The sequence below is a fragment of the Ursus americanus genome, chromosome 19 (assembly GCF_024610735.1).
Source record: "Ursus americanus isolate L20-20 chromosome 19, mUrsAme1.1.p, whole genome shotgun sequence".
Lineage (NCBI taxonomy): Eukaryota > Metazoa > Chordata > Mammalia > Carnivora > Ursidae > Ursus > Ursus americanus.
In genome coordinates this window covers 7,591,490-7,603,670 of record NC_142145.1, presented here as the reverse complement: position 1 = coordinate 7,603,670, position 12,181 = coordinate 7,591,490, and the positions used below count along the sequence as shown (strand labels likewise).

The following is a 12,181-nucleotide window of genomic DNA, read 5'->3' as shown; positions in this document are numbered from 1 at the left end:
TCAGGAAAATATGCCAACTCTCTTGACGCTTGCTGATTTTCCTATTTTCCAAGATTCTGGTAGCGGCACCTCCCCTAGATGGGTGCCTCCCAGATCTTCAGACCTGTGCCCACATGACAGAGATGGAGGCGGGGGAGTGCCCTGATTACCCCTCCCTCCTCCTCAGCGTCCAGAATTACTCCGGGAAAAGTCTGTTTCCCAGAACCTGTTAATCAAAGCAGCACTCTGATCACATACATACATGGATGCATTCCAAGGCAAGTTTAGTTACATAACATCTGCTTTAAAAGCACTGTTCGCTTTGCCTAAAAGCCTTTATATAAAGCTGAGTTCTATTTTTCACAGTGACTGCCAAATGCCTGCACCCCACTTCTTAACCTCCCACCCAGATCCATAAAGTACACATAGACAAATAGCTCTCCTGGTTTAACCTTCTGCCAGAAACAAGACAGCCACCCACTCCCTGGCTCCTTCTCCACAAAGCCTTCACGGCTTCTCCTTATTTCTCTCATATGACAGCTCTGCTGTCTGCATGCGTTTCAATCAATCACACTCACCCGAGATAAATGGTATGGGAAACGGGGATTTGCCCAGAGTACCTGCAGCACTGGAATGACAGGACAGAGAGACTCAATAAACTTGTTCCAGGTCACCGCTGTCATCATCAATCGTCCCTGCAGCAGATACAGCAGGATGGCCTTGGCAGCAGCATTCACCTGTTCAACAACACGGATCACGTAATCTGACAAAGTGAGGCTCCTGCTAAAGTCACCTGTGTACCTATAACATTCTGCCGGACCTGGAAAGTGCTCTAATTAACATCTCTTCCTTCAAATGCTTATATTCCATAGCTTCATCTTACATTCTGTTCTCACTCTTCCTCCCTAATGATATCCTTTTTTCTAAACTTTAAGGTATATTTTTGCATTAAATAAAAATTTCCCTGATGAAATAACCTGCTGGCTATAATAATACTGTACAGGTCATATCTCACATGAAAAACATAAGAGTTTCATCTGAATTCTTTGAGAACAAGTATGCGCTCTATCTTGATTCTCGCGTTTTCCATAACATTTCTTTTTATGTAAATAACATCTCAACTAAACCCATAAATCAAAAGCAAGTTTCTTTCCAACTTCTCATCATACTATCTAGGTATATTAGAATAGGATTTTGATTTAACTGGTTATCTAATAATTACACTTGTCTTTTGCATTTACTCTTATGCCATACCTCATTTTTGGGCTCTTGCATGCCAAATGCAGAGATTTCATACAAAACTTTTGGATGAAGTAGAAAATGAATTCCATTACAAAGTGAAGACACAGGTTTAGTGACATTATGGACACCTAAGCATTCCTGTAAAATAGTTTTTAAAAATTAGTGACACTGATTTTTCCAAAGGATTCCTCTTTCTTATGTTTACAATTTAATTCTAATTTAACTTTTCACTTTACTGAAACTTTTCTTTTATCTGATAGAGGATGAAAAAAACTTCTCTTGCCTTTTGAGTCTACATGAGGTATGTGTTATGTTAGTTTCTGCCAACAGTTTTGATAAATTAAATAACCAAACTTCTGAGACAATCATAATCTCTTGAAGTTGTTCATAATGACAAACATTTTTAAAAATGTTTAATAATAATAAACTTATCCTAGAGTATTCACATTTTGGTTACTGAGGTTTGAGAAAGAAAAACACAATTCAAATGAAAACAGACTTGAAGTTTTGCAGGAAGGGAAGGGCAACATATCTGCAGGATATTCATCATCAATACAGCTATGCGCCTGAATAAAGCACTGACTCCGTGCCACCTCTCAAACTCATCACAAATTCTTTTCTCAATTTGAGATAGAGGACAGCATTTTCTTAGAGACTGCTTATGAAGGGGGCAAAAGTTACCTGAAATATTAACAGAATTTAAATACAATATAAAAGGTAAAAATAAAATCAACAATGACTCTCAGAAATGGAATTTTCTTCACCCTGCAAGACATTACTTCTTAACCACAAACAATAAATCAGAGGTTACACACACACATACACTACACAGTATTTATGTATTTTTTTCTCTTTAGATTTTAATTTCATGCTAGACAATAACTTTATATTCCAAGCTTTTGAAAGAGTGTAGCCTTGGCCTATGGTTTAATAAAAGCTCTGTCACTTGGGGCGCCTGGGTGGCTCAGTCGGTTGAGCATCACTCCTGGTTTCAGCTCAGGTCATGATCTTGGAGTCGTGAGACTGAGGCCGGCATCAGGCTCCCTGCTCAGTGGAGAGTCTGCTTGAGATTCTCTCCTTTCCCCTCTGCCTCTCCCCTCACTTGCATGCACAATCTCTCCTCCTCTCTCTCTCTCTCTCAAATACATAAATAAATAAAATCTTTTTTTTTAAGTTACTTCCTCAAAATTCTTTAACTTGGGGCACTCAGTCAGTTAAGTGACTGATTCTTAATTTCGGCTGAGGTCATGATCTCAGGGTGGTGAGACTGAGCCCTGCAGTGGACTCTGCGATGGCTGCGGAGTCTACTTGAGAGTCTCCCTCTCTCTCTCTCCCTCTGCCCCTCCCCCGGCTCACATGCACACTTTCTCTTTCTCTCAAGTAGATAGATAGGTAGGTAGGTAGGTAGATAGATAGATAGATAGATAGAACATTTAAAAAAAGAAAAACAACCCTGAACTCTCTGACCTTCAGTTTACTAATCCATATAATGGTAATAATACCTAATCCTTAATGAAACACCTTTCTTTTCTCATCACTAAATACATCAACCTACCTATATCGGTCTTTTCACAACACAAAAAACACTATGAATGCTGTCAAAGACTAGTCCTACCTGCTAAACTGCATCCTATCTCCTCCCAGGAGCCCATGATCATGACCTGAGCTAAAGGCAGATGCTTAACCAACTGAGCTACCCAGACATCCCATCAGTACATTTTCAAGAAACATACATACATTTTTCAGTACTCTCCTATGTACAATGTTCTTTTTAATACTGAAACAGTTAACATATTATGTACTAGTCTATGCTAAAATACTTTATAACTTAAAAAGATAGAAAAATATTTTCTTCAGAAGAAAAGTATTACTAAGAAAACAGACCTGACGCTATAAAATTTAAGGGTAATAATCTAAAATTTTTCCCAAGCATAGAAATGACTTTTGTTCTTTGTTTTTTTAAGATTTTGTTTATTTATTTGAGAGAAAAGAGCATGAGCAGCATGGGACCAGGGTGGGGGGGCGGAGCCAGAAATGGGGCTCAACCCCAAGACCCTGAGACCATGACCTGAGCCAAAGGCAGACGCTTAACCAACTGAACCACCCCGGCACCCCAGAAATGACTTTTGAATACATGGTAGAAATCAACATTTTCTTACAATGCTTCCTTCACTAAGTAACACAACACAAATGTAATTCTTAACAAATCTTCTAATAAAGCAATTCAATTGCTAGACTTGCTATTTAGGGAACTAATGGCAAAATTTTCTTAAAGTTGACTAATTGTCATTTATTTTTATGGTAATAATTCTTATATCTCGTGCAAAATGTCAACTTTAGAGTTTTAATAAAAGAATCCAGAGGCACTGGTTGTCTCAGTTGACAGAGCTAGCAACCATGATCTCAGGATCATAAGTTCAAGCCCCATGCTGGGCATGGAGCCTACTTAGAAAATAAAATACTACATAAAAAAATAAATAAAATAAGAGAATCCACTATTAGCTCTACCCAACAACAAAAAACAAAAACCAAAAAACCCACCTTAATAATTTCCAGACAGCAATTGTAAGTTTCAACTTTCACTTGCAGTACTGGGTGAGATAACATACGTAGAAACACCTTCTGACTTTCTCCTTGAAGTAATGGACTGGCCTGTGCAGATTTCCAACTGATAAAAAGATAAAACATCAAAGACATCAAAGGTAAGTGAGTTACTAAAGAGACCGAAAAGCATAGTGTACGGGGTTTCTTCCTACTCCAACTCCTCCAACTGGGATCTTATTCAACTAACCCAGTATTAATATTTACCCAAGCACTTACTTGTCTCAATGGAAAAAAAATATTCTCTTAAAAAGTACAAAAAAGTCTTTAAAAATCCATATCTGGAATGTAAACTGGTACAGCCATTATGGAAAACAATATAGTGTTTCCTCAAAGTTAAAAATAGAACTACCATATGATCCAGCAATCCCACTACTGGTTATAAATCCAAAGGAAATGAAATCAACATCTCAAAGAAATATCTGTACTCCCATGGTCATCCCAGTATTATTCACTCTAGCCAATACAGCTGAACTTTGTGACAACATGGGTTAGGGGTACTGACCTCCATGCAGTTAAAAATCCATGTATAACTTTTGACTCCCCAAAAACTTAACTCGTAATAGCCTACTGTTGACCAGAAGCCCTCCCAGTAACATAAGCAGACGATTAACACATACTTTATATGTTATATGTGTTATATATACATTGTATTCTTACAATAAAGCTGGAGAGAAAAAAAAGTTTAAAAAATGGTAAGAGAAAATACATTTACAGTACTATACATATTTATTGAAAAAAAGCCTCATATAAATGGACCCTCACAGCTCAAATCTGCGTTGTTCAAGAGTAAAATGGAAACAACCAAGTGTCCATTGATGGATGAAAAAATAAAGAAAATGTAGTATAAATATATGATGGGATATTATTCAGCCTTAAAAAGAAAGAAATCCTATCATGTGTAACAACATAGATGAAGCATGAGGACAATATGCTAAGAAACATAAGCCTGGTACAGAAAGACAAATACACTGCATAATCTCATTTATACATGTGTAATCTAAAAAAGTCAAACTCATAGAAACAGAGAGCAGAATGGTGATGGCCAGGGGCTGAGGAAGACAGGAAATGTGGCGATGTTGGTCAAAGAGTACAAGGTTTCAGTTTTTCAGGATGCACAAATTCTAGCGATCTAATGTTCTCTATAATGACCGCAGTTAATAATACCGTATTATATTCTTGATACTTGTTAAGAGAACAGATCTTAAATGTTCTTACCACACATAAACACACACACATGCGCGCGCACGCACGCACATAAACATTAACTATGTGAGGTAATAAATTAATTAATTTTAAAAACCCATACTTAATCAACATGTATCATCATGGAATTTACTCTTTCCAAAAGCAATGAAGATACTAAATTCTAAATAAGAATCTGCTTCAGTGTCTTCAAAATATTTTTTTAAGATTTTATTTATTTATTTGAGAGAGAGAGAGAGTGAGACACAGAGAGAGAGAACATGCGCAGGGGGAGAGGGAGAAAGCAAACTCCCCTGTTGAGGAGGAAGCCCGATGTGGGGCTCAATTCCAGGACCCTGGGATCATGACCTGAGCCGAAGGCAGTCAAACACTTAACCGACTGAGCCACCCAGGCACCCCCAATGTCTTCAAAATAAATTAACCAATGCATGATGCATTCTAAAAATCCATAAAGGAAAAAGGTAGGAAGCAATGAAACATTTAAAAAGCCCTTAATTTAAGTATTAATTAAAACTTTAATGATAAATAAACAAATATGCTTGAATACTTAGTTTGGATGGACACCAAAACAAACATATAAAAATCTAGGGATAACTCACTTTGATTACAGGCATGGCATTTTTAAAGTTTACCCTTGAATAAAATAGCTGACTGCCCTAATGCAGCTATATATATATAGTTTAGAGGTGAGACATATATAAAAACAGTTTTGACTAAAAAAGAGTAACAAGATTTAAGACCAGTTCTGTTTTCATTGCTTCTAAGTACACACATACACAATACATCCTATAATAATATAATCATATCAAGAAAGAGAATATTACATCTTTGAACACATGCAGATGATTTCCTTTATTAGGGGGAAATGCTGATGAAAGGAAAAGCTTCGCAAGGCTTGGTCTGCCAGCTCCACTAATTCTAAGAGATTCTTCTCTCCCTAAAAAAAGAGCAGAATGAAACAGTAAATGTCAAATTCATGTACAATAGAATTCTCAACAGCTAACTAAGCAACTTCAAGAAATTAGATCATTCATTAAGAAAGAAAACAGATGAACATATGGGAAAGGGTGGGGGAAGGAGACAGGGAAATAAACCATAAGAGCCTCTTAACAATAGAGGACTGAGGGCTGATGGATGCAGGTGGCTACGGGATGGGACAGATGGGTGAAGGGTATTAAGAAGGGCACTTCTGTGATGAGCGCTGGCTGTTGTATGTAAGTGATGAATCACTGAATTCTACTCCAGAAACCAATATTGCATTGTATGTCAACTAAGTAAAATTTAAATTAAAAAAAAAAAAAGAAATTAGATCATTCAGAGACCTTGAGACCATTCATATTTGCTTAAGTCCACTTTCCCAACAAGCAAACTAAAAATGTCAGCATAGGAGGAAAAATGTGGGAAAAATTCCTCACTAAATGCCCAAGAAATTTTCTATTTTTCACCTCTAAGTAGGCTTAAGGTTACAATCGAGTGGCTATTTGTTTGTAGCCCTATCTCCCTACTAACTGTAGACTCAAGGCAGGACTCATATACTTTTATGATTCACTTCCCCTTCTACATCCTGACTGCTTCTACACACATACAGGACAACCAATACATGCATAATTAACTGATCATGCCGAATACGACAGAAATAATTCAATTTAAAGACAATTTGCACTTCTATCACGGAGGAAACCAGAAACCAGTGGCACTGAGACATGGCTAAAGAAAAGGAAAAAAATAACGGGTAAATAAAGGAAAATTAGAGGTTGAGATAGTTTCACTGTAGGGAACAAAAGGAGTAAGAATTTAGGTCCTAATTTTTTAAGATCTTCAGGACTCATTTTGGTACTTTCAAATAGTAAACAACTATTGTAGTCAGTGTCTATTTTAAGACTCACTAACCCCTTCATTGATAACATACTAAACATCCTAATTAATAGTTTCTCTAAAAGGGATAAATAACAATACATAATTATTGCTCTAACTGCACCTAAAGTCATCCTACCTTACAAACAACCTAGTTAAATGGTTTTATTTAATAAAAAATCAGGCTCTTCGTGTAAGTATGTATTAAGGGTCTATAAAATATTAAAGGAAACATGTCTACAGATAAGCACTAAAATGGCCCTTATAGTTGTGTTTATGTCAATTGTCACAGTGTTCATACACAGTAAGTCACTTCAAAAAGGAACTCACTATTAAATGTTAAGACACTGATAATAATTATTGCCTTTTTAAAAATCACTGGTTTCAGGAATACACACCATTCATGTCTCTAAAGTCTTCATTTACTTGCTTCCTTAGCGCAATCGGCAGCGCGTCAGCCTCAGAACGTCTTCATTTACCTTTATACAAACCATACCCTTACTTTAATCTGATAAATGACCATTCCGTAATAATGTACCCCACCTCCAACACTTGAGTTATTATATGCCCATTGAGTTAAAAGTATAGGTTACATTTTCTAAATATTGTAGCGAAGGAATATTTAAAAGATATTAACAAAACTGTTTACCTCCTTCCCAACATCAGACAGGAAGTTACAGGTACATTCAATTGAATAAGCAGCCTCTGCAGTTCGTTTATAAATACTGTAGTTTTCAGAATTCAGCTGCTCCAAATATGCCACAACAGCTTCGTGAATGTTTGGATATTCCAAAGAAATAGGCATGTCCAAAGAAACTAGAAATAATGCTGCTGACATAGGCTCTGGTAAAAGGTGGCTTGCCTTAACGAATTAAAAAAAAAAAAAAGTTAAAAACTTTTTAAGAAAAACATGGTAGACTATGAACTAAGTGTAGCTAGCTCAACTTTCTATTTTTATCATTCCTCATCACAAAGTTTATGCTTTTCCAAAGAAAATTCTATTCCCTCACACACTACTCACTTCTGTGTCTTGCTCAATGTAATTTTTCTCTGCCCAGAATAACTCAACACTTTCCCAAAGCCTGGGACACAGGATTCTTACTTCTTCCCCAAACCAACAACCAGAACTGGACCCTCCACCTTGTTTATAACTCTGACGCTGAACTGAAGGCAGGAGGCTTTCTGATCTGAGTATTTCGTCCTGTGCACATAAATCTCCAGAATAATGCAATAAACTCCTGAAGACGAGCACTTCCCTACCAAAGCTGAACACATAACCCAGGGCTTATTAACTACATATTGAGCTGAATGACACTAAATCAAACATAACTACAGACTGACTTGAACAGAAACTGATTTTTTGTTTAGTTTGTATTTTAGAGGGAAAAAGGGAAATTGTATAATAAATAGTTCTAGAACATACAGAGAAGACTGACCCTTAATTAGTATAAAATGAAATATTACACATTTTTTAACCTCAAATCAACTGATTTAAAATTGAAAGAACTGTTTGGGTTCTGTTTTTTTTAATGATTATAGTTTAGTGATAGGATTCTATGAATCAATTAAGGAAATGAAAAGGATAAAAAATTCAATGTTTGGAGAAAATCATTTCGCAGAGCTCACTACTTTGGCTGAAATTATGTCTTTATTAAAGTAGGTTTGGTCACCATTTATTTCATAACCTAGTTTAAGGATAATTAGTAACTGCCTGAAAATCTAAGATTAAGGACTGAATTAGCTAAATAATGCTTCTGAATGAAATAAAGTTGCCAAATAAATATCAGAAACCAAAGGAATCAAATTTTTAAGTTCTTAAGCATGAAAAAAAAACAAACAGCTACTAGGATAGCAGCTATTAGAAAGTCAAGAGAAATTTCATGATTCTATGAAGATCTCTCTTAGTGGGAAAAAAGAGAGGTGAACTGAATTACCTGATCACCTATTATTTGCTCACTTAGCAAATACTTATTGGGCCCCTACTGTACGCCAGATCCTGGGGGCACAACAGGAAACAAACAGAGCCTCTGCCCTCACAAAGTGAACATTCCAGTGAAGAAGGCAGAGTAAATCAATATACTTCATAAGACATCAGGTATGACCAGCAATGCTAAGAAGAAAACAAACAAACAAACATGGGACGGGAAAGATGGAGAGGAAGAGACACAAAGTGGACTAGAACAAGGGAAGTGCTACTTCTCTAGAGGGGAAGGCCTCCCTGATAAGGCGACATTTGAGTAAAGACTTGGAGGAATGAGGAGCCCCGTGGATTATCTGGAGGAAAAGCATTTGTAGAAGAGGGAACTGCAAGTACAAAGACCCAGAGATAGGCTAGATCTGGCAGCATGGAGGCCAGTGCAGCTAACACTGAGGGATGGGCTCAGGGGCAAAGTGGCCACATCAGGTAAGGCTTGGGGTCATCTTAACACTTGTCTTTGGAGGAAGCACTGGAAAATTTCAAGCAAGTATCAAGAGCAGTCTGTAGGAAAAAGATGAAACAGTGCAAAGGTGGAAGATGGGACATCAATGAGGAAGTTACTGCAACAATCTAGGCATGAAAGGTGCTTAAATCCTGGTAACAGCAGTGGGAATGGCAAGAACTTTTCAGATTCCAGATAGATGTCAAGGAAGAAATGACAAATTCTGCAGAGGGACTATATCTAGGTGTGTGTGTGAAAGGAATCAAGGATGATGCTAAGCGTTCTGCCTGATCAACAACCAACTAGAAGAGTGAAGGTGCTATCTACCTGGAGAGGGAAGACTGTAGAAAGAACAAAAACAGAAGTGAAGAACTGGGGTTGAGACAGGTTTGCTGGAAACATCAACTGTCACCCAAGTGAAAATGTCAAAAAGGATGGTGAATAAATGTGAGTTTGTAGTTAAGATGACACATGTGTTCTGGAACTATAAATCCAGCAGGTGTCAGCAAATTGACGGTATTTGAGACTGCAACTGAGATCATATCTCATGAGGACCTCGGTCAGTCCTGGGGTTCCACTCCTTTCAAAGGTTAGGAAGAGAAAGAATTAGCCAAGGAGATTTTCTGAGTTGGGCCCTATGCTAAGATATCAAATCTTCATGGATCTAATGCTAAAGGCACTGTGTTCTAATTTTAAAAGAGCTTTCTCTGACTCTAGTCAGAAAAGTAAGAATAGCTGATGTGAGAATTAAGCACTGAGCAGATGTCTAGCATATCTTAATTAATAAATATTAATATCCTTTCTTTCTTCTTTTCACCCCCAAACACTAAGGAATTCTGACATCTTCACTCTTTGTCCCTACATTTGAAATTTCATCATCTCAGCAACTCAAAGCACCATGCTACAGTCTCAAGTTTAATGCTGGCATGGCCCAATGGACTGATCACAGTCGACAGACTGAAGACAGCTGTCCTACATATATAAGCATTAGTCACATGTCAGTCAGAACTAAAAGTGAAGACAATTCAGTGCAAATCCATCACCACTATTAGATAAAAGCAGTCAACAACATCATTTCATGTGCTGAGGGGGAAAGGGGCATGATGCTGCTCTCTCCACCTTCCCACTCGGAGCGGGTACATCATTATCTAACAGGCTTGTTAGAGCGCAGACTTTCAAGTCCTACTCCAGAACTAAAGGATGGGAATATGCAAGATCCTAGGTGATCCATCTGCACATTACACTTTGAGAAGTGCTGCTCTGAATCTATCACCTTTAGCAAATTATTAGATTATATATGTATATCTCACTGAAAAAGCCAAAGCCTTGTGGTATAAATTCTTCCTTACGCTTAGTCAGCTAGCTAAGAAACAGTCACAGAGGCTTCTAGGATGCTCTGGATCCTGCCAACAGCACAGAGCCAGCACTTTTAGGTCTTACTTTTTACCAATTTGATTTACCCAACCAAATTATTTTTCATAAGATTACTAACGCATCGTTTTAACCTGTACATAGGTATTGTCCAAAATCTTTTCAAACCAGTAATTATCAACTTCCAAAAGGCCTTCAAGGCCATTTTGCCAAAACTTTCAAATCCAGGAACTACACACATTCATGTTATCATTTTCCAACTTCCAAATTACATATTTGAGAAGTGGCAACTCAAATATTTAAAAACCACTTTCCAGGTTGGAAGTTTCAGAATCAAACTGCACTTCAACTTTTGGTGGGCCAGCAACAGGCAGAGGGCAGCATAATCTTGTACTTATATGAACTGAAAGAAGACATTTAACAGCAATGGCAGAGGATCTTTGTTTAGATCTCATTTTAAAGTTTTTAATCAATCAAAGCAATTACAACCATCTATAAACCGATACCGTAATTACCATCTCCTCCATGGCCTTATTTACTACTCTAATGAAGTGCCAAGTTATGTATTTAAGAGAGCTACCAAAATTCAGATACTTATTTGCCTTCAAAAACAAAAACAAATAAATAAAAAATAACAAACTTCAAAAAGTAAAAAAGGCATGGAGACTTTTTATTATTCTAACACTGAACTCAAAATAAAACAAATTATTGATTTCTACTTTAATTGATTCCTGCCCAAAAAGCACATAAATGAAAAGAATCTATAATCAAAAAGCAATAAATAAAACTATATGATATAACTGATAAGTTTTCCATCAATATTTCAACCTATAGATTGATCTACAGGTAATAATAATAACAAGCTAATGTAGCACTAATTTTTCAGTTATATAATATTATGTAAAGTGAGACTTCCATATTTTAAATGCAATTACAATCTTATATGACTGGAATTCTTCAATTTATAACACTTCTAACATTGGAAAATTTCCTCACAACAGAAATTTTCTTCAGATTAGTCACTTCTTCACAGTAACTAAGGAATGAAAGTTTAAAATTAAAATTAACAAAAGTGAGGCCCTTTTCCTTAAAGCAAAATACTAAATTTAAAATTTAATGTTTTGGCACAGTTGGTTAAGCATCTGATTCTTGGTTTTGGCTCAGGTCGTGATCTCAGGGTGGTGAGATCGAGCCCTACATCAGGCTCTCCTTCTGCCCCTCCTGCTTGTGCGTGCTCTCTCTCTCTCTCTTTCAAATAAATAAATAAATCTTTAATAAAAAATTAATGTTTTGTTCTTGCTTTCCCAGGTGACCTGATAATATATTGCATATATAAGTGTTATGAAAAAATGGAGTTTAGACTATATGCTCTACAGAATTCTCCAAAACAAAAGGGCAAATGTCTATAACAAAGGACAACAAAAGGCACAGGAAATAGTTCTTTAGTTGCAATAACTTCTTCTGTACTTTTATTAAAACATACCACACCTTTCTTTTTGCAATAAGTA

The 12,181-nt window shown here is 36.6% G+C and overlaps 1 protein-coding gene across 3 annotated transcripts in view; it reads right to left on the bottom strand.

The window, feature by feature from the left end:
• The window catches only part of RTTN (rotatin), a 142,457-nt gene that overhangs the window by 103,764 nt on the left and 26,512 nt on the right, over nt 1-12,181 (bottom strand). For all 3 annotated transcript variants that reach the window (XM_045790253.2, XM_087869736.1, XM_045790255.2), the window contains exons 12-16: nt 7,532-7,744; nt 5,853-5,965; nt 3,763-3,889; nt 1,234-1,359; nt 600-716 (exon numbers count right to left, since the gene is read on the bottom strand). In XM_045790253.2, the coding sequence (XP_045646209.2) occupies nt 600-716; nt 1,234-1,359; nt 3,763-3,889; nt 5,853-5,965; nt 7,532-7,744 (696 nt within the window). The remainder of the gene's footprint in view (nt 1-599; nt 717-1,233; nt 1,360-3,762; nt 3,890-5,852; nt 5,966-7,531; nt 7,745-12,181) is intronic.